Source organism: Eptesicus fuscus, chromosome 6 (assembly GCF_027574615.1).
Source record: "Eptesicus fuscus isolate TK198812 chromosome 6, DD_ASM_mEF_20220401, whole genome shotgun sequence".
NCBI lineage: Eukaryota > Metazoa > Chordata > Mammalia > Chiroptera > Vespertilionidae > Eptesicus > Eptesicus fuscus.
In genome coordinates this window covers 31,037,555-31,063,446 of record NC_072478.1, presented here as the reverse complement: position 1 = coordinate 31,063,446, position 25,892 = coordinate 31,037,555, and the positions used below count along the sequence as shown (strand labels likewise).

At 47.3% G+C, this 25,892-nt stretch overlaps 1 protein-coding gene across 2 annotated transcripts; it reads left to right on the top strand.

Moving 5' to 3' along the window:
* Positions 1–215: 215 nt before the first annotated feature.
* TRIM35 (tripartite motif containing 35) lies at positions 216–22,403 on the top strand. Of its 2 annotated transcripts, none has more exons than XM_054717595.1 (7): positions 216–743; positions 13,027–13,122; positions 15,674–15,904; positions 17,334–17,356; positions 18,182–18,300; positions 19,897–20,506; positions 21,829–22,403. In XM_054717595.1, exons 1-6 carry the CDS (start codon positions 309–311, stop codon positions 20,472–20,474), a joined length of 1,482 nt encoding a protein of 493 aa, XP_054573570.1. In that variant the 5' UTR covers positions 216–308; the 3' UTR covers positions 20,475–20,506; positions 21,829–22,403. The 2 variants fall into 2 exon arrangements, with proteins under 2 accessions (XP_054573570.1, XP_054573571.1); XM_054717596.1 differs by lacking the exon at positions 21,829–22,403 and adding an exon at positions 20,688–20,750.
* Positions 22,404–25,892: the final 3,489 nt, after the last annotated feature.

Below are 25,892 nucleotides of genomic sequence, written 5' to 3'. Positions count from 1 at the left end.
CAGGTTTCCGGTGACAGAGCATACCTACAGCACCGCTGGGGAGTTTACTCCTCGCTACATCCAGGTACCTCTCGGGGTACTGGCAGCGTCATTGGAGCTGATCAGCCCCGCCGCGCTCCCCCACGGTTTTCCACCCTGACCGGAAGTGGGGCGGAGCCTCCAGCATGTCCCTCGTGATTGGCCTGCGCCGCTGTCATTCAGCGCTTGGAGGGAAAGGGCTGGGCCGAGCTCCCCAGAAGTCCCCGGAGCAGCGAAGGGGCTGAGCAGCGGCAGCGGAAGCTGCGGGCACCCGAGGTGCTGTGGGTGCCATGGAGTCAGAAGCCTCGCTATCCCCCACGCTTTCCCGCTCCATCAAGGAGGAGCTGCTTTGCGCCGTCTGCTACGACCCCTTCCGGGATGCCGTGACGCTGCGCTGCGGCCACAACTTCTGCCGCGAGTGCGTGACCCGCTGCTGGGAGGTGCAGACGACGCCCACCTGCCCGGTGTGCAAGGACCGGGTGGCGCCCGCCGACCTGCGCACCAACCACACCCTCAACAACCTGGTGGAGAAACTGCTGCGCGAGGACGCCGAGGGAGGGCGCTATGCCGGCCACCGCTCCCCGCGCTTCTGCCGCGCGCACCGCGGCCAGCTCAGCCTCTTCTGCATTGAGGACAAGGAGCTGCTGTGCTGCTCGTGCCAGGCCGACCCCCGGCACCTGGGCCACCGCGTGCAGGCAGTGAAGGACACTGCCCACGACTTTCGGGTAAGCGCGGCTGTGTGAGGGAGGTGGCCCAGTCAGGGGCTGGAACCCAGCACCCCTGACCCCGCTGCTCCCGCCACCACAGCCTGCCTGAGCTGAGTGTGTCCAGCCCGCCCCTCATCCTGCAGCCAGCTTGCTGGTGTCGCCTCTGGACCCATTCCTGGATGACTCCGGTAACCTATAGAGGCGCCATTTCTTAAAAAATATATATTTTTTTTATTGATTTCTGAGAGGAAGGGGGAGGGAGAGCCAGAAACATCAATGATGAGAATCGTGGATAGGCTGCCACCTGCAAGCCCCCTACTGGGGATCAAGCCCACAACCCGGGCCTGTGCCCTGAGGGGGGATCTAACGGTGACCTCCTGGTTCCTAGGTCTGGGCTCAACCACTGAGCCACACTGGCGGGGCTAGAGGCTGCCTTCCCCCCTCCCCCCCTCATCAAAGCCGGTCTAAGGGGGCCTGAGATGGGAGAAGAGAGGCAAACAGGAAGTGTGTGGACTGGGCTTACACGAAGTTCTCATGACAGCCCCAACCTACGTGTTAGGCTATGCACCCTTTCTGCCAGCGGGGTGTGGTCCATGCCTCGTTGAGAAGCACAGATGTGGATAAAGCTCAGGAAACCTTAAAGGAACACACATTCCAGGTTAGAGGTGCCGGAGCCCAAAGCCTGGCCATGGATATGGAGCTGTGAGATCCTCAGTGTTGGTCACCTGCTTCCCCAGCTGGCCCATCTATTGTGTAGCTGTGGGGAGGCCTCTGGCCCTGGCCAGCTGGCTTATTCTGGATCAGCATCCCAATGCCTAGAGTGCCAGTGGCTATAAATACAGGAGCAGCTTACAGGGCAAAACTAACACGGGGAATATTTTGGTGTCGCAAGGAAAAATGATCAGAAAATAAGGATTAGCCAACTCGGGAGTTTTCAGATTTTTGTTGATTTTTTTTTTTAATTGATTTTTCACAGAGAGGAAGGGAGAGGGATATAGAGTTAGGAACATCGATGAGAGAGAGACATCGACCAGTTGCCTCCTGCACACCCCCCACCGGGGGATGTGCCTGCAACCAATGTACATGCCCTTGACCGGAATCGAACCTGGGACCCTCCAGTCCGCAGACCGACGCTCTACCCACTGAGCCAAACCGGTTTCGGCTGGAGTTTTCAGATTTTTTTTACCTTGGCCCATAGTGAGAAATAGTTTCTCCATTATGACCCAGAACACTCATGTATGTATCAGTTGAAACAAAAGTTCTGTGAAAATGATCATTGTACGCTGGCATTTTATGTTGTATTTTTGCTTATTGTTTTATTTTTAAAAATTGTGCGCGGTGTGAAATGCTAATTTATGTCGTCACCTATAATACATGGGTTAGACCCACAGTTTGGAGAGAACACCAGTTAGGTGGTAGGAGGCTGAATGTATTGAAAAGGAGGTGCTGCAAGAACCCCCTACTGCCTGGTTTACAGACACTTTTAATTAGTTGGTTTTAATGACTTCCTTAAGAACTGTCAAAAGTTGATTATTAAGCATTGAAATATGTAAAGTTTCATACACATTTTGACAAAGTTCATCAGTATGCATTGAACACTATGTGGCTGGCTGCTACCTTGTTTGTTTAACAACAGTGCTTTTTCCCATTTCCACGGGCATAGGTGCCAGGGCCTGATTTGGGACAGCTAAAGTAAGTGCTGAGCAGTCTGGGGCTGGGGTGAAGGTAGAGGATCAAGTCATGAGCAATCACTATGGGGCTGGCAGAGGTACAGATCAGGAAGAGGGTCAGGGGTCAAGGCAAAGGGTACCAAGGTAAAACCCCCAGGTCTGGACTAAGCCAGATTCAAGATCAGTGAGCCAGACACCAGGAAGTATATATGATCTAATGACAACTTTCTATTTATTCAGCAGATGCCTTGGGGGACAATACAGGACACAAGATAAATACTTTGTATCTTCTAGGAGCTTCAAGCAGAGACCAGAGGAATAAGGAAGTGTTAGCCAGGTGAAGAGGGTAAGGGAGGGGCAGCAGCAATGTGTAAGGGTCCAGAGCAGGGGGCCCTTCCTTTCCAAGACTGAAAGCATTATAGAGTAATTAGAATGAGGATGGAGATACAGTAGGAACCAGGAGGCCCTGAGCCTTGGCATTTATCCTAAAGACTATAGGAAGCAGTCTGAGGGTTTTAAGCAGAGGAAGGATGCTGTCAGATCCATGGCACCTCAGGGCAATGTCTGAGGAGGTAGGGAGTCTAGTCCTGAAAGATCTGAGGAGTGTGCAAGCTAAGTGTGCTCAGCCTTATGCAGGGTGGAGCTCATTCGTGTCTTAGACAGCTGTGTACCAAGGCCCTGTTGTGTTCCAGGGCCTCTTCCGGGTGTTGATGCTGCGGAGTTCACGAAGGCAGAGATCTCGCCCCAAGGAGTCTGTTTGCAGTGGGGGAAGACAGACAGTAAATAGACAAATTGTAGTTCTGGATGGTTGAAGTGGGTGGGTGGTGGTTGTCGGGGAGCAGTATGGGAAGGCTGGAGAGGTCTGGCACTGAGGGGGTCTTTCCCTTGTGTGCTGTGGGCACCTGAAAGCTTTTCCATAGGATTTTGTGATGAAGTGTGTGCTTTAGAAAGATCACTTTGACACCCATATGAAGAATTCAGCAGAAATCATATCAGCCAACCTTTTGAGCACTTACTGTGTGCCAGGTGCTCTTAAGTGCTTACCTGTCAACAATTTTAATCCTCACAAAACCCTATGAGGTTGTGTATTAATATCCTGTTGCTGCTGTAATAAATTGCCACAAACGTTGTGTTTAACACAGCGCAGACTTATTATCTTACAAGTCTGGAGGTCAGAAGTGCTAAAGTCAAGGTGTTGGCAGGACTACATGCCTTGTGGAGGCAAGGAAAGGATTTATTTCCCTGCCTTGTCCAGCTTTTAGAGGCCCCTCCATCTTTAAAGCACATCATTCCAACTCCTGATTCTTGTCCCATTACCTTCCTAACTCTGCTACCTCCATCTTATAAGGACCCTTGTAATTATAAGGGGCCCACGCAGATAATCCAGGATAATCACCCCATTTTAAAATCTGTAATTTAATCACATCTGTAAAGTCCTTTTTGCCATATAAGGTAACATACTCAACAGGTTCCGGGATTAGGATTGGCAACTCTGGGGAAACCATTCTTCAGCTTGCTTACAGGTAGGTACTGTCTCATTTTAGAGACAGAGACACTGAGTCTCAGACAAGTTAAGTAGCCTCCCTGTCCAAAGTCACAGAGCGGATACTATGGAGTTCTCCTGGGCCTTGTTCAGCCCTTACTCTGGTCATGGGCTTTCAGAGAAGCTTCTGTGGTCTCAGGGTAAAACTTTCCCCTCTGGTCCTCTGTTCCAGGAGCTGTGAAGGCAGTTGACTGTGTGTGTGGGAACTGAGTGGGCTGATTGAGTGCCTACTATGTCCAGGCACGGTATGTCCACTAGAAGACAGGGCAGGCAGTCCTAACCCCTGCCTTCTTGGGGTCTGATAACACGACTGAATAATCACGCTAACAGTTACATGGTTTCAGACTGTGACATTCCTATCGCTTCTTCTAGGCCTTTTGGCTAAGATCAAGTATAGTATCAGACTGTGACATTCCTGTGCAGGACAATAGGATGTGTGGGCCGTTGTTACAAGGAGGCCTGCTCTTATCTGATGGGCATGGGGAAAAGTTTCTGAGGAAAGGACTGATGAGCTTTCAGAATGTGACATTGTTTAAACCAGAGCTTTGAAGTGTGTGTTGGATCTTGAGGGGACCTTACAAAATCATCTAGTATTTGAACACCTTCTTTTTCTTTCTTTTTAAATATATTTTTATTGATTAGAGAGGAAGGGAGAGGGAGCCAGAGAGAGAGAGAAATATCAATGATGAGAGAGAATCATTGTTTAGCTGCCTCCATCAAGCCCGAAACCAGGCATATGCCCTTGACCAGAATCAAACCCGGGACCCTTCGGTCTGCATACTGACGCTTTATCCACTGAGCCAAACCAGCTAGGGCTATACACGTTCTTCTTAAAGGAACAAATATTCCAACAGTATGTCTTAAATTATCATTCCTTACATATAAACACAAAATTAGTGTGAATTCCTCTTGTTTATACCACATCGAAACAATAAAACCAAAAGAAATTTATAGATTAAATACAAATAAAACTAAAGTCAATACAATCCTAGTTAAAATATTAATTACAGGGTTTTATTTTGTTGGAACTAAAATGCTGTTTCTGGGTGGCTGTAAAGCCCCTTTTCCATGTTCAAAATGATGACTTGATTCACCAACCAAAACTTCCCTGTTTGCAGAATGAAACTTTCCTGGGATATAACTGTCCTTATTTGGGTCTAATATATCCTTCACCTGTAAAGTGAATTCTGTTCTTTATTAAACCAAGACATTGTAAGAGTATAGCCTGGTGTCAAGGAAGTTGTTAAGAAAATACAAATACTGGCACTGAAGTTAATAGGAACCGAAAGTGTGCGTCAGCACGGTTTATGAAATGATTCACAATAGGCTTATCTTGGGGTGTTTTTTTTTAGGTTGTCACTAAGTGAAACACTAATTTAAAACACTCATGGAAAACTTGCAAATTCCCCATATACTTAGACCCAGAGCCACAGGGGCTGTAAGGAGATGATTACATTTGACTAATGAGAAAACGAAAACTTGGAGAAATACAGTGACTCATGCCAGTCACAGGGATTGAATGTAGAACACCTAGGATCACAACTCAGGCTTCCTGACTCCCCAGTCTAGCCTTCACTCTGATATGCATCTCCAAAGCAAACCTGCCTTGAGCCTGCACCAAGTCCCAGGCCTCTGAACTGCCTTGTCAAGACCCTTTTCATATCCATCCCATGGGACTGACCTGATGGCCATCCTCTACCCTCCAGCCTTTTTCTCCCCCCGCCCCTTTCCCTTCCAGGGTTACCTTCTTAGAATCAATCTGACCTGGGAGTATTCCAGGCACTTCTTTTTTTTTTTTTTTTTTTAAGATTTTTAAAAAATTTGTTTTTATTGATTTTAAAGAGAGGGGGATAGAGAGATGGAAACGTTGATGAGAGAGAACCATCAATTGGCTACCTCCTGTATGCCCCCTATCTGGGATTGAGCCTGAAACCTGAGTATGTGCCCTGACTGGGAATCAGTCCTGTGACCTCTTAGTTCATGGGTCAACGCTCAACCACTGAGCACACCGGCCAGGCCAAGCACTTCTTAAGTCTTACCCTTCCAATTCTTTCCCCTTGTTCACTAAGTACTGGTATTCACCTCCATCTTACATCCTCTCCAACCCTCATGGGTCAGACCCTACCAGATCCAAGTGACACTGCAGGATGTTCATTTCCTACTGGCGAGGCATGTGCCCACGGACAGAATGGGGTCTTACTGAACACTGCTCATGAAGGCTCCTGAGGGACAGGGCCCCCAGCACTAGGTGCATAGTAGACACCTGCTTCTTAGGGCTGAACACCATGGGAGAGGAAGAATGGGGAGACTAGGTTGGAGTTGGATAAGAAAGGGATCTGTTGTCTCAGATGCATTTGTGTTACCCATTTAGGATAAGAAGCCTGGAGGTGGGTAAGCAAAATGGGTGAAGGTGGCCTAAAGGTACAAACTTCCAGTTTTAAAATAAATAAGTCATAGAATGTAATGTACATCATGGTAACTATTATTAATAATACTGCACTGCATATTTGGAAGTTGCTAAGAGAGTAAATCTTAAAAGTTTTCATCACAAGAAAATTTTGTAACTATGGTGATGGATGTTAACTAGACTTATTGTGGAGATCATTTTGTAATATATTCAAATATCAAAACATTATGTTGTATAACTGAAACTAATATAATTTTATATGTTAATTATATCTCAATTAATAAATGAAGAAACCTGGAAAATAACCAGTAAGAGAGGTAAGTTACCTGGCAATAAGTGGCACTTAATAGTAATAAGAGCCAGCACATGCCTGGGGCACTCTTGTAAGCAGTTGCGTGGACTAACTTGTTGGATCCTTACAGACATTCTACGAGCTAGGTAGTGTTCTTTGATGCCAGAGATGCAGAGAAGTTAAGAAACTTGCTCAAGATCACTCACCAATAAGTGGAGGAGCTGGGATTTGAACCTGGGTGGCCATCAATCTGCCTGAAATCAAATGTCTGAAAGAGATAGGAAAGAAGACATGAACTAGAGACAGATGGTCGGAAATCCTGGTGATGGACCAGTAAACATAAACAGAGGAAACTGCACTCTTCATTTTCATGGGAAAATTTGAGAGACCATAGAAACTTTGATGCCTTCATCTTGACGCTGCGGAGCCCAACAGCCACAGAGAGAGAAGTTCTCACCAGTGATGAGTGCCCAAAACAAGGGTGCAAATCAGTTTTTCTAACTTCTGATCCAGGAGGTGATGTGTCATAGTGGAGAGAACATGGGTGTTCAGTGCACTGATGGACTAGGCAAGTAGTTAGTTGAGCATCTACTTTGTGCTAAGACCTGGGGATATGCATTAGGCCAAACAGTCTCTACCCCTGCAGAGCAAGCCTTCACTCCTGCAAACGTTTATTGAGCGTCACTCTGGTAGGTTGTGAGGACAGGGTGTTAGGACTTGCCCCCAGGAAGCCTGCAGTCTTTCCAAGAGAGTGAGGTGATTATCCAGAGTAGTGAGTGGGATGATAGAGGTGGATTGGGGAGCTGTGAGAGCCCACGGAGATACATCTGAACTGTCCTGAGAGATCAAGTTGGCTTCCTGGAGGAAATGAAGAGGCCCAAGTTGTTTTCAAGGCTACGATGTGATAGTTGAGTGAAACAGGTAGGGATAAGTCAGAAACATATACAGGTCCTCAGAGGACAGAAAACTTGGGTTGGGCCTGACAGCCCTAGCTTCAGACATGGCCCTAGCACTTTGATAAGTACTTGCAAGGGTCCTGTGACAATCTTGGGAAATCATAGTTATTCTTTCTCTTACCCGCACCTTCAGCATTCCCATTTTCTGTTATAACATCTGAGTTAACAGATATTTTGGGTAAAACCATTTTATAAAATCCTTGGGGTATTAAATATGCTATTGAAATTTGCTGCATAAGGAATTAAATTGTAATTTCTAAAATATCCATATAGACTATATAATCACATTCTGAATCCTGTAGTGTAAATAAAAACTTCATATTTTCTGTGTATTGATAACTAAATAATATTGAATGTTATAATTTGATGCCAAAATCAGAGCTCATTTGTTCTTTGGGGTTTGGGGCCTGGGTGACATTCCAGATGTGTCATGGGCCACTTAGCCACCCAGGGCATTGATAACTATTAGTCCCGATGGGCTTCACACCAGAGCCCTCACTAGTGACCCTGTAGTTTCTGCTCATTCAGGCATTTCTTGGGTTACAAGCAGGTAATTGGGTCCCTGAATGGTGGGTCCAGTTGTGATACAAGTATGTTAAAACTTAGAATATCAAAAGCAAACATGAAAAGTATATGGTTTAGATTCATTTGTATTCATACTTTTAATGTATTTTCTAGGTTAACCACTAAATGCAGAGAAGGGGAAAGAGTGGAATAAAAATGCATAGTAAATTTTTCAAAAAGGCATAAAGAAACAGAAAAAGAAATACTGAACAAGCAGGGCAAATAGCACAGAACAAGAATGTAAGTTTAAATGCAGATATATCAGTAATTATGTTAAATATTCCAGTTCAATGACAAAAGTTGTTAGACTAAATAGTAAACCAAAATTCAATTCTGTGCTACTTAAATATGACATATCAGTTGATTAAAAATGTACTTGATAAAATTCAATATCTTTTTGGAATTAAAAGGAGAGGAAAAAAACACACAGTGAACAAGGAATGGAAAGAAGTTTCTTAATTTTGATTAAGGGTATCTAACAAAAAGTATATAACAAATACCATATATAGTGGTGAAACATTGAAAGCTTTCTTATTGAGATTTTACCAAAAAAAAGACAGGAATGCCCATTTTGACCAATTCTATTCAATTCTGTAATGGAGATCCTAGCTAATAAAGTAAATCAGGAATTATAAATAAGTTACAAGGTTTGAAAAGAGGGAAACAATACTGAAATAGGGTATGTAGTGTTGTGGTTAAGAATATGGCCTGTAGAATTGGACAGTTCTGAGTACAATTACTGGTTCTGCAACAGTCTGTGTAATTTTGACACATTACTTAGCTCCCCTGGGCCTTATTTTCTCTGCATAGTAAGAATACAGGGCCTCCCTTCTAGGAATGTAACAGGCTCAATAATAACTGCTTGCTGATAATAATAACATTTTTGGTTGATCTCCCCAACTGCATTAAACCAGAAATCTCCAGGTGATTGAAAAGTGTGGGAAGGACAAGGGACTTATCTATCTTCATTGTCCTACAACTCCCTAACTGTCAAGGTTGAAGGCCAGAGGGTCGGGCTCTGTTTGGGGGCCAGCACAACACTAGGTAATGTGTGTGGGCAGTTGCTTCACTTCTATCATTCATACTTATTTGGACAATCATAGAATTGTTCTCTTGGACTTTATTGCATGATTTTGTAACAATATAATAGAACAGGATGATATTTCAGTGGCTGTGTGGGACACTCATACTAATGTTATTTTGCTACTGAGGACACACACCACCTTGTGTGTCAAACGACATTTAAGTGGTGATATACTACAAAAATACCAGTACCTTAAAAATCTATTAAATATTCCAAGAAGAACATAAAAATGTCCAGAATGAGTAGAAAAGAAAACAAAACCTGCAGAAAATGAAATCAGTCATTATTTTGTTTTCTGTAGCACGGCAGTTAAAAGAATGGGCTGTGGAGTAGGACAGATAGGCAAGTAGTTACCTGTTGCTGTGTAACAAATTACTGCAAAACATAGCGGCTTAAAACAAAAAAAAAAAATTATCTCATGGTTTCTGTGCGTCAGAAATGTGAGCATGACTTAGCTGAGTGCCTCTGCCTCAGGGTCTCCTGCTGCTGCCGCCAAGGTGTTGCGGAGGCTACGGTCTCAGCGGAAGGCTCAAGTAGGCCAAGACCCCCATTTAGGCTCGCTGGGTGGTTGCTGGCAGGTTTCAGGTCCTCAAGGGCTGTTGATTGGAGACCACCTCAGTTCCTTGCCCCATGGGTTGCTCCATAGGCCAGATCAAGGAAGAGAGGGAGAGAAGGCGTACACAGCCTTTTTGTCACCTCATCTCAGAAGTGACATGCCATCACATTTGCCATATTTGATTGGTTAGAAGCTAATCACTAGCTCTAGTCCACAGGGGAGGGGTTTTTATCAGGGCATGAGTACCCAGAAGTGGGGATCATTGGGGCCATTCTATAGGCTGCCTCCTTCATTCTGTCCTCTGGCCCCCACTGTTTCATATCCCTCCCACATACAGAATACACTTACCCCCTCTTAAGATCCCCATACATCTCACCTCATTATAGTATCAGCTCAAAATCCAGAATCTCATCATCCAAATCAGGTCCAGGTAGGGATGAGGCTTTTGAAGACAACTCTCTATTATCTATTGGTGTATAATATATCACCTCCAAATTTGATAGATTAAAACAAGAAACATCTCACAGAAATGAGGGATCACTGGGGCCATCTTAGGGGCTGCCTACCACCACTGTCTCGGTTTACATTCTTATTCTGCCATATACTAGCTGTGTGCCCTTGGGCTAATCACTTTCTCTTTCTGTGCTTCACTTGTTTTCATCTTTAAAATGGGGCTAATAATAATACTTACCCAGTAGGAATATGATGATTAAGTGACATAATTTGTAAAGTAATTAGCATAGTCCCTGGCAAATAGTAAATGTTCAATAAATGGTAGTCATTTATAATTAACTAGAGGCCTGGTGCACGAAATTTGTGCATGGAGGGGGTGTGTCCCTCAGCCCAGCCTGCACCCTCTCCAATCTGGGATCCCTCTCACAATCCAGGACTGCTGGCTCCCAACTGCTTGCCTGCCTGCCTTCCTGATTGCCCCTAACCACATTCTGCCTGCCAGCCTGATCACCCCCTAACCACTCCCCTGTCAGCCTGATTGATGCCTAACTGCTCCCCTGCCAGCCTGTTTGCCCCTAACTGCCGTCCCCTGCAGGCCTGGTCACCCCTAACTGCCATCCCCTGCAGGCCTGGTCACCCCCCAACTGCTCTCCACTGCAGGCCTGGGTCTCCCCAACTGCCCTTCCCTGCAGGCCCTGTCACCCCCAACTTCCCTCCTCTGCCAGCCTGGTCACCCCTAACTGCCCTCCCCTGCAGTCTTGATTGCCCCCAACTGCCCTCCCTTGCAGGCCTGGTCCCTCCCAACTGCCCTCCCCTGCTGGCCATCTTGTGGTGGCCATCTTGTGTCCACATGGGGGCAGGATCTTTGACCACACGGGGGCAGCCATCTTGTTTGTTGGAGTGATGGTCAATCTGCATATTACTCTTTTATTAGATAGGATAGAGGCCTGGTGCATGGGTGGGGGCCAGCTGGTTTGCCCTGAAGGTTGTCCTGGATCAGGGTGGGGGTTCCCTTGGGGTGTGGGGTGGCCTTGGCGAGGGGCCTGTGGTGGTTTGCAGCCCGGCCACGCCCCCCGGTGACCCAAGCGGAGGCCCTGGTATCTGGGGTTTATGTATCTTCTACAATTGAAACTTTGTAGCCTGGAGTGGAGCCAAGCCTCCTGCTTGCTCTGTTGCGGCAGCCATTTCTGTTAGGATTTATGTATCTTCTATAATTGAAACTTTGTAGCCTGGAGCAGAGGCCAAGGCAGGCCAGGGCTTCAGAAGCTTGGCTTCCTCCATCGCTGGGGGCAACCCTAGCCTCCTGCTCTTTCCAGCTCCATGGCTGCCACCATTTCTGTTTGGATTTATTTATCTTCTATCATTGAAACGTTGTAGCCTTGAGTGGAGGCCTAGGCTGGCAAGGGCAGGCAGAAAGCTTGGCTTCCTCCATTGCTGGGGAAACCCAAGCCTCCCTCCTGCTCTCTGTGGCTGCAGCCATCTTGGTTGGGCTTATTTGCATATTTGCTCCTGATTGGCTGGTGGGCATGGATTGTGGGTGTAGCAGAGGTGTGGTCAATTTGCATATTACTCTTTTATTAGATAGGATGTTATTAGAATTGTTATTTTTTATTATTTTTTTCAAAGAAAAAACTTGAGCCCTGGCCAGGTGGCTCAGTTGGTTGGAACGTGATCCTATACACCAAAAGGTTGCATGTTCAATCCCCAGTCGGGGTGTGTATGGGAGGCAACTGATTGGTGTTTCTCACATCGATGTTTCTCTCCCTCCCCACTCTCTCTCTCTCTCTCTCTTTCTCTCTCTCTCTCTCTGGGAATAGCAGGAACATATCTGTGGAAACATATCCTCAGGTGAGGATTCAAAACAAAACAAAACAAAAAACTTGAAAAGCTTTCTTAGAATGTAGAGAGAAAAAGACAGAGAAAATGCTAGGCTCTGGATACAAAGGCTCTGTTTTTTATCTTCCTGTGTGATAAGAATCATCCCAGATTTCACTCTCCCTTCCACTATACATTGTCAGACTTTTTATCTCGATATTTCAACAGTGCTATCTCTCTTCCTTTGCATTTCTTGGATTATTAGTAAGTTTGTACATCCTATCACAACCTAAAACTAGTCCCAATGCCTCAAGGAGTCCAAGGAGATCAGAGTAGTGGCTAAAGTTTAAAAAACAAAAACTATTAAACAAAAAGATATTTGAATCTGCTAATTAAAGTATTTCACATGGTCAAAGCACAATTAGAATACTGGGATAAGGTTGGGATGTGCGAGACAGTTTAGATAAGGACCTGTGGGAATACCTGGATGAACCCTGTAATCGGACCTGCTGACTAGTGACTGCAGGCCAGTCCAGTTTAGAAAGTCACAAAGGGAGGCTGTGGGCACATTGTCTTTACAGTTAAACACACAGCTCCAGATTCACGGCCGAGCCTGGACCAGCTTTAGGCCTGAGCAGGTTGCATCCCCTCTCTGCTGTACTGTGACCAACGAGGGGGAATAGGTCCCTTGGTTTTCTCAGTCTTGTCTCTGTACCTGTAGCAGGAATAAAGCAACAGTCGAGTTAGAGGATAGCTGAGGGCCCTTTATGCTGTAAACATGGTTCAAGGTCAGGGCCATACTTTCTGCTGTTCCCTACAGTGTGTGGACGGAGTAGGTTCAGTAATTATGGTTGAGCTGTACCCTTGTGGAAGTGGAACTCCAGTTGTAAATGTGTCGTCCTCCCAATCTGGCCTCCACCCCTAACCTACCTCCTTGCCTCTCTCTCATTCCTCCCATCAGGCCAAGTGCAGGAACATGGAGCACTCGCTGCGGGAGAAAGCCAAGGCCTTCTGGGCCATGCGGCGCTCTTATGAGGCCATTGCCAAGCACAATCAGGTAAGTGAGTGCTCCGGCTACGTGGGACAGTGGGGCCACCTAAGGCCATCTTGGGGGAAGGTGAGGGTGGGCTGGCCCTGGTCATGGCTGTGGATACAGAGTCGGCCTTCCCCAGCCCTGATGGTCTAGCACAGCCATGCTTTCAGACACTGATCATGGCTGTAATGCCAGGCCCTCTTTAAATACCTGTGCATGCCATGCCAGTAGCCACAGGAGTGGCTTAAAAGCCACCTGCACTATGGTTTCAGACTAACTTAAGCATGTGGCACACTTCTCCATCTCCCTGAGTACTCAAGCCAGTGATGACCTGGGCTCATGAGTGATTACTCTTTCCTGCTCACTCTCTATGTCCACTCCATCAGCAGTCCTGACCCCTCTATCTCCAAAATACATCACGATCACATCCATCCTTCACTCCGTATCCACTGCCACCATCCCAGTCCAGGTCACCGTCTTTTCTCACTTGCCTTCCTACCTGAGCCCCATGCTTCCTTCACTCTTTTTTTTTTTTTTTTTTTGATGTTTCCACTATTTATTTATGACAAATTAAACATCTGTGATGCTCCTCAGTCAGTTCAGTCAGAAGTTCTTTGAGACGATGTTCTAACCACGGAGCAAACCAGCGAGGGCACTTCCTTCCACTCTTCTTCTGCAATCCACTCTCTGCAGAGTAGACTGCTCTTTTAGAAAATGCATCGATCACATCACTCCTCCCTTTATAATTGTCCAGTGGCTTCCATGACCCACAATACAATCCAGACTCCTCACCAAGGCCCTCATCCAACACCTTCCTGCTCCTCAACTTCATCTCCTCTCAGGCTGGCCTGTGCTCTCTGTTCCAGGAACATTGGCCTTCTTCCTGTTCCTTAAATGAGCTAAGTCTTCTGGCTGTTTTTTTCCTGCCTGCTCTGTTTTTTATCTTCCTGTGTGATAAGAATCATCCCAGATTTCACTCTCCCTTCCACTATACATTGTCAGACTTTTTAGCTCGATATTTCAATAGTGCTATCTCTCTTCCTTTGCATTTCTTGGATTATTAGTAAGTTTGTACATCCTATCACAAGTATAATAGCCATTTGTGTTTCTTGGAATAGTTATCTTTTCTCCTTGTGGACACATAAGAGCACTTTGTATATTAAGAATAATATGTAGGCCTTCCTTTCCCTGGCTGCTGGCACCAGCTTCCCTCCAGCACCCAGGACTTGGGCTATTTCTCTCCTCTGGCCGCCGGCAGGCACCCGGGACCCGGGCTGGCTTCCCTCGGGCCGCCCGCAGGCACCTAGGACCTGAGCTGGCATCCCTCCAGCCCTGGCTTCATCAGGATGGACATCCAGAATGACATCCGGAAGATGTCCGGTCTAATTAGCATATTACCCTTTTATTATTATAGAAGATTTATATATGGGAAAATATTTTTCCTACTTTATCTTTCCTTTTTCAACGAATCATTTTCACTGTTTTGGGTCATTTTCATTTTTTCAGTGAATCATTTTGTCATCAGATTGTCGGAGCCATAAACATATATTGAATTTTCAATCCAAAGATGTGGATTACTGACCTTCCATTGCTAGAGCACACATTTTGAGGTGTTTTTCCGGTAGTATTCATGAAATATACAATTTGTGTATTTTAATAAATATATATTTACCTTTTTTAGTATTTACCTTTATTACTTTTTTAAAGCTTTTTGTGGTTATGATTAATTATGCATATTATTAATGACTAGAAGCCCAGCGTGCAAAATCGTGCAGCCCCGCCCACCCACACGTACCCCACCCGGCCGCCAGGCACCCACCCAGGACCCGGGCTGCTTCACTGTGGCCACCGCTGCCACCCACCCGGTTCCCCGTGGTTCCCCGTCTGGTTGTTGGGCGTTACAGCATTACGGCCACAGGCCTTTTATAATATAGCTTCCAGTTTTTGTTTGTTTGTTGATTTAAGAAAGGGAGAGAGAGAGAAACATCGATTTATTGTTCCACTTATGTATGCATTCCTTGGTTGATTCTTTCATGTGCCCTGACTGGTGATTGACCCTGCAACCTTGGCATATCGGGATGATGCTCTAACCAACTGAATTACCCAGCCAGGACAATGATTCCATTTTTAAATAAATATTTCCTGCTGCTTTTTTGTGATCGAACAAATTTGAAATCCTAAGATTGGAAGGCAATTAATTTTTTTAAATAGTTGCTATTTGCATCGATTCTTTTCTGTGACTCAGGATTTCTTTTGCTATTGTGCAGCTTAAACAAGATACAGAATATTGTATATTGAGGAAGTTACAAGACCACAGTTGTCATATATAAGCAGCAATTTCAGCTTTTAAAAAATTAATCAAAAACAACTTCATAATGCTGTTTGACTTATTTCAAATTTAAACTTGTAAATTTGTGCTAAGAAAACTTCTATATTTTATCCATTTGAGTTCTGTATATGGTTTCTTTGGAAAGTCGAGTGCCTTTGCTAAAAATCTGAGTCACTGGGCTAGCTGACAACTTAGGTTCCCACCACAGTCTGATCCTCTGTGCCTCCTTCCCGCTCTCTGTTGCAGGTGGAGGCTACCTGGCTGGAAAGGAGAATCCGGCAGGAGTTTGAAAAGCTTCGAGAGTTCTTGAGAGGGGAGGAGCAGGCCATCCTGGATGTCATGGCCGAGGAGGCGAGGCAGAAGCAGCATTTGGTGGAGGAGAAGATGAAGCAGCTCAAGAAAGACACAGAGACTCTAGCCCATGAGATTGAGCGGCTGCAGATGGAGATGAAGGAAGATGATATTTCTTTTCTCATGGTGAGAAGCTCATCATCTCAGTTCATCATCTCAGTGACAGGGACCAGATGTTCAGGAACCAGTGGGAGCCTGAGACCAGCAGCCCCGGGCAGCCCAATATGTTTTTATTGGGGGGGGAGAGAGAGAGAGAGAGAGAGAGAGAGAGGGGTGAGATCAGCTGCCTCTTGGATACCCCCTACTGTGCTCTGACCTGGAATCGAATCAAACCAGCGACCTTTGGGTGCATGGGACAGTGTTCAACCAACTGAGCTACACCAGCTGAGGCTCCCGTACAGTTTTGATTCGCATTTCCCTGATGGAAAATGACTTTTCATGTAGTTGTTGGCCATTTGTATGTATCTTCTTTGGAGAAATGTACATTCAAGTCCTTTAGCCATTTTAAAAATTGGGCTGTTTGTCTTTTTGTTGTTGAATTGTAAGATTTTTTTCGTATATTATGGCTACTAGACCTTTATCAGCTCTATAGTTTATAAATATTTTCTTCCATTCTGTGAGTTATTTTTTCACTTTCTTGATGACATCCTTTGAAGGACAAAGACTTTTCATTTTGATGAAGTGCTACTTAACTGTTTTCTTTTGCTGCTGCTTAGTGCTTTTGGTGTCATATCTGAGAAACCATAGCCTAAGCCCGTGGTCGGCAAACTGCGGCTCGCAAGCCACATGCGGCTCTTTGGCCCCTTGAGTGTGGCTCTTCCACAAAATACCATGGCCTGGGCGAGTCTATTTTGAAGAAGTGGCGTTAGAAGAAGTTCACATTTTAAAAATTTGGCTCTCAAAAGAAATTTCAATTGTACTGTTCAGTCGTTGGCTCTGTTGACTAATGAGTTTGCCGACCACTGGCCTAAGCCAAGGTCATGATTTTTCTAGTTTTATCTCTACATTTAAGTCTTTGACCCATTTTGAGTTAATTTTTTAATATGGTGTAAGGGAATCCAAGTTCATTCTTTAGCATGTGGATACCCAGTTGTCCCAGCACCATTTGTTTAGACCGTTCTTTCCCCGTTGAATGTTCTTGGCACCCTGTAGATTAACCAATTGCCGGTAAATGTGACGGTTTAATTGTAGACTTTCAATGGACAGACACCGGTCCATATGTCTGTCCATATGTTAGTACCACACTAACGTGTATACTGTCGCTTTTATTAAGTTTTTAGTAGAGAAGTGTGAGCCACCAGCTTTGTTCTTTTCCAAGATTGTTTTGGCTATTTTGGGTCCCTTGAATTTTCATATGAATTTTAGAACAGCTTATCAGTTTCTGAAATTTTGATAGAAATTGCATTGAATCTTTAGGTCAGCTTGGGGATTATGGCCATCTTAACGCTATTAAGTCTTCTGATCCATGAACATTGGATGTATGGCTCCTTCTGAGGTCAGAAACTTACATGTTTTCTCTGTGTCTATGTTTGTGTCTGATTTTTTTCTCTTTCAGAAACACAAGAGCCGAAAACGCCGGTAAGTTGCCAAGGTTGATGGAGGGGAGGGAAAGAGCAGGCAGAAATACCTGGGGTGCAAACTCCAGTGGCTCCAGGGCCAGGCGTGTAATAAAGCCAACTGGGTGTAATACGGAGGGCGTGATGGGGACTGGCCAGGTGTACAGAGCCCTCTTTCAAGGCATCCCCCTGGTGCAGTGTTGTTATCCACTGGGCGGGGAGAGAGAGTGCCATCCTGTGCGTGGCTCGTAGCTCTCAGTAGGTCGTCCCAACATTTAAGCTTGTTTCTTGATCAGCACCCTCCCTCCGAGAGCCTCTGGACACGTACTGGTTTATGTTGATGGTTGAACACAGGGATGAGCACAGAAGAACTGTGTCTCAGACAGAGCTGTACAAAGAAAGAGAAGTGCTTTGGAAGAGAGTGCTTTGGGCAGTAGTGAGTTCCCTGTCACTGTAGGTGTTTAAGCAAAAGCCAGTGACACCTTCCTACTGTTGGACTGGAGAGCCTTTATGTTCTCTTTTGACTCAGACATCCTTTGAGCAGATGTGGGAGTGTAATTTCTGCCCACAAGGAAGGCAGCCATGTCTGAGTACCTCCTATCTATATTTATCTCAGCTGGGACAGATGAGCCCTAATACTGAATCTTGAAGCGGTATGAGCTGCCCAGATGGCTCCTGGCGCATCTCTCATCGGAGCCCAGTTTGGGTTTGTCCTGGGTGAGGTGGCGGGGGATTTAGGCCTGTGACGAGGGAAGAAGTCCTATTGTTGGTTAAATCCAGCTGACCCAGTTAGGCCCACGATGCGTGACCCCGGCCTTGCCCACCAGACCCAATTCTCCTTCCCCAGCCTCTTCTGCACCATGGAGCCAGAGCCTGTGCAGCCTGGCATGCTGATCAACGTCTGCAAGTACCTAGACTCCCTGCAGTACCGTGTCTGGAAGAAGATGGTCATGTCTGTTGAAACTGGTGAGTGGGGGCGCGGGCAGGTGGTACAGGCCTGGGAGGCACTTCATGCAAGGCAGAGGGCTCGCTAAACTCACTTCCTCCAGCCTCATTCAGACAGGGCCCAGCACCCTGCTCCTGCTCCTGCTCCGCTCGTTGCCCCACTGCTCAAACGCCTCTGAGCAGGAGCCTCTTAGCAGGACCCTTCCTCTTTGGGTCCTGACACTTGGCCACCTCCTGAGAAAAGGAAACTGACTTCCCTCTATTCAGAACTGGATTGTGTATGCAAAATCTTCCTCAGTTCGGAATTGCCTCTTTCAAGGTGATTCCAGCCCACACGACCACTAGGTCATGTGCTGTGGCCGAGTGTTTCTATGCCCTCCTCCCCGACCCCAATCATGTTGAAGCCCTAGCCTTGCACGGGATGGTGTTTGGAAGCAGGGCCTTTGGGGGGTGATTAGGATCAGATGAGGTCATGAGGGTGGTGCCCGAGGGTGGGATCCGTGGCCTTCTAAGAAGAGACACGAGGGTGCTGGCTTCCTCTCTCTCACTCCATCTTGTGAGGACACAGCAGGAAAGTGGCCCTCTGTAAACCAGAAAGAGGGCCCGCACCATGCCTTGGCCGTGGGAGCGCCCTGATCTCGGACTTGCAGCCCCTAGAACTGTGAGAAATCAAGTTCTGCCGTTGGAGCCACCCCGTCCGCGGTGCTTTGGTTGTAGCCGCCCAAACGGACTGACTTTTCTAGGGAGAAATGTCGGTGACCCAGGGGATGTCCCGCGCTTTGCTAAGGCGGCATGGGAGTGGTGTGAGCATCAGGATGCCTGCCGGTGTTGCTTCCTATGGCTGACGTAATCACAGACTGCAAACCGGATGCCCTAAAATGACAGAAATTTATTCTCCCACTGCCAGGGGCGGAGAAGTCCAGAATCAAGGTGTCAGCAGGACCATGCACCCTTTCAACCCTGTGGGGGGAAATCCTTCTTTGTCTCTTCTTTTTTTTTTTTTTTTTTTTTATATATTTTATTGATATTTTACAGAGAAGAAGGGAGAGAGGTAGAGAGTTAGAAACATGGATCAGCTGCCTCCTGCACAACCCCCACTAGGGATGTGCCCGCAACCAAGGTACATGCCCTTGACCGGAATCGAACCTGGGACCCTTTTGTCCGCAGGCCGACGCTCTATCCACTGAGCCACACCGGTTTCGGCTCTTTGTCTCTTCTTAACTTCTGGTGTTTGCAGGCAATCTCGGGTCAGGGCTGCAGCACTTTTATCTCCACCTTCGTGGTCACATGACCTTCTCCCCTCACTGTGTTGCTTCTCTTTTTGTAAGGACAGCAGTCATTGAATTAAGGCCCCACTATATTCCACTCTAATTACATCTGAAACAAATAAGGTCACCTTCTGAGGGACTGGGGGTTAGGACTCCCACATATCTTATTTGGTGGGGCACGTTTCAACTCCTAACCCTGTCCCTCAGCCCAGGGCAGCTCCCTCCCTGCACCGGGGCCAGGTGGGCCACCATTGGTCAGTCTGCTGGGGGGCGAGGGCACCAGCTGGCATGGCAGAAGGGCAGGATGTGAGGTTCGCTGATTGACCGCACTCTCTCCCTCTGCTCTCAGTGCCCTTCAGCTTTGACCCCAACACGGCGGCTGGCTGGCTGGCTGTGTCCGAGGACCTCACCAGTGTCACCAACCACGGCTACCGAGTGCAGGTGGAGAACCCCGAGCGCTTCTCCTCGGCGCCCTGCCTGCTGGGCTCCCGCTCCTTCTCCCACGGCTCCCACGCCTGGGAGGTGGACCTGGGCGGGCTGCCCAGCTGGCGGGTGGGCGTGGTGCGCATGTGCCTGGAAACCGGCCCCGAGGGCTACTCCCACAGCTGCTACCAGGACACTCGCTCTGGCTTCTGGTACCTGTGCCGCACGCAGGGAGTGGAGGGCGACCACTGCGTGACCTCAGACCCGGCCACGTCACCACTGGTCCCCTCCATCCCACGCCGCCTGCGTGTGGAGCTGGAATGCGAGGAGGGCGAGCTGTCCTTCTACGATGCCGAGCGCCAGTGCCACCTCTACACCTTCCATGCCCGCTTTGGGGAGGTGCGGCCCTACTTCTACCTGGGGGGCACCCGGGGGAACGGGCCCCCCGAGCCTCTGCGCATCTGTCCCCTGCGCATCACTGTCAAGAAGGAGCTGGATACCTGAGGCCCACGCGGAGCCTGCCGGGTGCTGCCCAGGTGTTGTGCCATGGTCCTGCTTTCTCTCTGTCCCTCTTCCTCAAGCCCACACGCACCTGGACACCTCTAGGTCCTGCTTTCTTGCCAGGATCTTGCTACTCACTGTCTAATCCTTTTCTGTGTCACCAGGCCCCAACCCCCCCTACCCTCTCTTCATTTTTGGTCTTTTCTGTACCCACAGTTGAACGTCATCCAGGAGATAGCTTACGGGCCAGGCTCTCCCCAGAGTCCTGGCATCTTCGGGATGTGAATTTCCCTCCTTCTAACTCCAGGATTTCTGGGGACAAAGTTTGCCTCTAGAGTAAGACCTGTTTTTAAGATGTTTTAATGTAGTTTTTATTATTCAGGTATGATGAGGCCAACAGGCCAAGAGTTAACTGCCATTGAGAAGAGTTTGTTACTTATAGTTCCTAAGAGGAGGGGCCGTGCTGTGGGGTGGGAGACACAGAGGGAAGCACCAGGTCTCCCTAGCAGGCGGAGGGAGTGAGGGGGGTGCGTAGGCAGGAGGCTGTAGTGTTTTCACAGGAAGGAACGGATGAGGCAGGTGCAGGGTGGACAGATTGAGGATTGGTTAGTTTAGCTAGCCCTGGGAGGGGCAGTTCCCATAGTCAGTGAGCTCCAGATTTTAGAGTATCAAGAATCTATAATAATAAAAGTGTAATATGCTAATTAGACCAGACGAAACTGGGGCTGCAAGGGAAGCCCAGGTCCCTGGTGCCAGAAGGAAGCCAGTGCCCACAGCCGGGGGAAGGAAGGCCTACTCTTGCACGGATTTCGTGCATTGGGCCTCTAGTATATATATAGTTAATACAGGATCATGGCTTTGGGGAAGGACCAGGACTCGGCTTACCTGTCACCTTAAACCAATATTTTAACACTGCCTCACAGAGCCTCCCTGGGGGTCCTCAAGGCCCAAGGCGAGGATGCCCACCAGATCAACTCTGATTTAACTCTTTATATTTATTGGACGATTTCCTCTGAACAGAGGGTTCCAGAGCACTTAAAACACACTATTTTAGAACCATGGTTTAGGCCTGTTCCCTCTCTGGTCCTGGGTTTCCCCGTCTGTAAATGAGGCAGCAGGACTGCAGGATGATGTGCTTCCGTAGTCGCTGCCGCTGCCGAGGAAACCCCTCGTCACTGTTACGGAGGTAGGAGACGGGGAGGAAAGAGGGTGCAGTCGGGGTGCGCGGGGAGTGAGAAGGGAGGGAGATGCTCTTTCTTGTTCTGCTGCCTTTTGTGTTTTTATCCCGATTTCTTCTCCCTCAGCCATGCCTGCCAGATATGTACCTCCATCTTTTTTTCCTCATGCATGCCTACAGGTAATTTTAATCGTCAAATCACCATGTCCTGGGGACAGCATTGTAAAAGGAAAAAAAAAAATTTTATAGTAGCGATGTTCTCACTGGGGGAGCGCGTTCCTGACCGAGGATTGACATTCTTTCTCCTGCCTGCGCCCTCGGCTCACAGAAACGGATATTTTATACAGACATGATGACTCAGCACTATAAATCGGTTATAAATGTGGCGTGTACTTTGGCAGGGGCCACGGCAAGGACGTGGTAGGAAATACCGCCGAGTAAAGGCAAGCAGGTTGGGAGTGGGGATGCTGACACGCTCGTGAGCAGCCCCTGCAGAGGACTCAGACTTGGCAAAGCTCAAAGCACTTTGATACTGAACACGGGAGGCCAGTGCGCACTCTACAACAAAGTATTTATCGAGCCCTTCTAATATAATTTCCATGTAATTATCTTGACCGGAAATTTTGTTAGTTACAGTAAACTTTTAAAAATGTTTTTTATTTCCATCTTACATGTTGGAAAAGTTGTGTGTTTTTAACAGCTTGATTTGGATAGCCTAGGTCCCTTTTATGAAAATAAAAATATTTGAGCTAAAACCCTCTTGTTTTGACGTTTTCCTTTTAGTGTTCTCGTAAGCAAAAGTTCATCCATGTTGTAGCACGTATTCAACTTTATTCCTTTTTATTGTTGGATACTATTCTGTCGTGTGCATAGACTACATTTTAGTTATCCATTTATCTTCCCTTGAACCCTCTCCCATCCTCATCTTCCACGCTCTGGTTCACGCTCCTGCTCATCACTGCATTCCGACTGAAGACGCAGTCTCACCTGTCATCTGAGGGACCCCCACTCCTCCCCGCCCAGGTACAGTTAGTTCTCCAGGGCAGGGTCTGCAGCCATCTTTCTCCAGCTCTGCCTTTGCACCCACACTTCCCTGCCTTCCATCACACACACGCCCCCTTCCGCCCGGCTTCTCCTGACCCTTCAGACCCAGCCACCTGGCTTCCTGCATGCAGCTGGCTGTTGAGTTGGAACGTCCTGACGTCGGTTCCTCTGTCTGTTCTCGTTATATTGGCTCCACCACTTCCGTGCTGGGTCTCCTTGGGCACACGCTTTACTTTCCCGAGTCCATGTCCCCATCTGTAAAAGCGGGGCAAGCCCACCTTGTAAAGGTCTGATGCAGCTGCCTGCACGGTGCTGTCCCACGTGAGCGCTTCACAGTGGCAGCCATTGGAAGCGGGCAGAGGAGATCACGTACGTTTCCCTCATTGACCCCCGCCCCCCCCCTACACTCCCCCGACTCCCCATCACACCCACATCAACCACCAGTTATGTTTTGGGTCAGAATTAAGTGTACTGCAGGCGTCTTCCTTGCTTCCTGTGTGTGGTGGATGAAATTTCTCTCAAGAATCTGTTGATGAGAATACTGGGAATCTCTCATGACCCCTGCAGTTTGTGAAGTGGCAGTACCAGGGTCTTCAGCACGGAGTGACTGTGCCATCCTGGAATTTACCCTTAAAGTGACGTTCAGAGCCCTCCCCTGCTGCTCCTACCCACCTTTGCCACCGTTCTCTGCACAGACTCTGCCCAGCCTCCCGGAGCCCCTGGCACATGCGCATCCCTGGAAGCTGCCTTGTAGTTCTGCTGGCAGGGCCTGTGCCCTCCCAAATGGGCCCTCAGTTGTCCTTGAAGCGGCGCCTTCTGAGACCTCCCGGGGCTGCCCCTGCGCGTTGTCCGTTCTGCTGAAAGGGTGCTTGGGGGGCAGAGCTGCCCCGTGGACACGAGTGCAGGAAGCACAGCCTCCATCTCCGGCCAGTTCCAGATCCGCTGCCGGGCGGAACAACTGCTTACGGAACTGTGTAGCCGAGCTCAGGGGGCTGTCCCTGAGAATCCCACAGAACCGGCAGCAGCGTCAGTAAGGAGAACATGGCCCAGAAGCTAAAACTCCCTTTCCTGGTTCCAGATGCCACCTATCATGAGCTGCCTGTACCTTTTGAACCTCTGCTCCCATCTAAAAGGAGGATTACGATTTCACCTCAGGCTGTTGTGAGGATTAAGTCAGGCAATTTTTTTGGTACAAATGCCATGTGCGCTATCTTAAATAGTATAGACTTAGTGATACGTGTTGGCTAATTCTTCGGAGGGTGGGAAGTTCTGAATGTTGATGTTGTGATTCACATTCATAAAGAAGCCCCAAAGGAAATGGAGACATGTAAGTTACCTGTATTAGGAGTGCCCCAATTTCTTGAGATTTTTAACAAGGATGTGTACATAAAACTTACGTTTATGAGAAATTTCAATAACATGGGAAATGGTTATGCTGTAATAACCAAGAAAAACAGGATTCAGAGTTATGCATACAGACATTCAACACACACAAAACGACAAGCGGGCCCTGGCCAGTGTGGCTCAGTTGGCTGGAGCATCGTCCTGTGCATCGAAGGGTCACAGGTTTGATTCCCAGTCAGGGAACTTACCCAGGTTGTGGGTTCCATCCCTGTTCTGGGCATGTACAGGAGGCAACTGATGGATGTTTCTCACATCGGTGTTTCTGTCTCTCTCCCTTCCCTTCCTCTCTAAAAGCAATAAGAGCACATCCTTGGGTGAAGGTTTTTTAAAAAGACAAGTGGGGTCTTGTCTCTGATTTTTGTGTACTGTTGGATTAGATCATTCATTTACATGGCTGTAAATCCCAAAAGCACGGAAAGTACTAGAACAGTCTCCCACTTTTTCCCACTCAGCTTCCCTCCTTGTGGACAATCATACTACCATTTAAAAAATCTTTCCAGTTATATTTTGTGCACAGTAATAGTCTGTTTATGAGTATATTATCTGGTTCTCCCAAAACACTGTAATTTAAAAGCAGATACTCTGGATCTGTATCTCTACTAGTAAGCAACCCAACAAGAGGAGAAAAAATAAGGGATATTAAAATAATTTCATCATGGGTATTTTCATTAGTGAGTTCAACTGGTGGATTGAGCTTTTTGCTCTTGTTTAACTATTTCACCTTAGAGTGTTGTTGTTGTTTTTTTAATATATTTTTATTGATTTCAGAGAGAAGGGAAATGGAGAGATAGAAACATCAATGATGAGAGAGAATCACTGATTGGCTGCCTCCTGCATGCTCCACCCTGAGGACCAAGCCTGCAACCCAGGCATGTGCCCTGACTGGGAATCGAACCGTGACCTCCTGGTTCATAGGTTGACACTCAACCTCTAAGCCATGCCAGCCGGGCACACCCTAGGGTTTTAAAACGGGGAAAAACTAAGGGGAATCTAGTTGCTCCTGACATTAGAAGGTAAAACTTAAACCTGAGACCTCAATATACATTTAAAAAAGCTCAGTCCTCACAAACATATCTAGTGACCTAAATAGGCTAGTGGTTAGGAGTTGGGATATGGGGTTGGACAAGCTGGGTTCACGCACTCAACTACTGTGTGACCTTGGGAGAGTTACCTTCTCAGTGCCTTAGTTTCATCACGTGAAAGATGGAGATTATATGATACCTTAAGAGTCATGGGGACAACCTACATATGGTGGTTATGAGAGTAAATGGGCAAATGTGTGCAACACTTAGAACAGGGTCTGGTTCATGCTTGGCAGTTGTGAGTCTACTACTGTACTGTGTGACCTGGCCCTGCTACGAAAGAGCTGTGAGACTGTCGATAAACTTCTGTAAGCAGGGAAACTAGGCCTCTTGCATATTGTTTTCGAGGTCTTTTCCAATTCTAAAGTCCTGTGAATTGTGTCAGTAGCAAAAGCCTCGCTTCTTGCATGCAGCCGGGACTGCCGAAGACCTATGTTCAATAGCCTGGGTGTGGTACCAGGAGCTTTGCCTCCAGTTTTGAGTCTAGAGAGAAAGAAGCCCACGGAGTCTTAATGTCTGGAGTGTAGAAAAGGTTCTTCTAGGGAGGAGCAGGTCTCGGGAAATCGTTCCTTAAATTAGTAATCAGCCGTGCACAATAAAATTGTATTGTCGTGTCCCAGCGATGGCTCGTGTGCGTGGATGTGCCAGACTGTGGATGTCAGATACTGACTCACATCTACCATGAATATGATCTCAGCGGCAGCAGAGCTATTT

Coding starts and splice junctions, on each gene's coding strand:
- TRIM35 (XM_054717595.1), top strand. CDS start 309: ATGGAGTCAGAAGCCTCGCTATCCCCCACGCTTTCCCGCTCCATCAAG. Junction 744..13,026: donor ACACTGCCCACGACTTTCGG/GTAAGCGCGGCT, acceptor TCCTCCCATCAG/GCCAAGTGCAGGAACATGGA. Junction 17,357..18,181: donor CACAAGAGCCGAAAACGCCG/GTAAGTTGCCAA, acceptor CTCCTTCCCCAG/CCTCTTCTGCACCATGGAGC.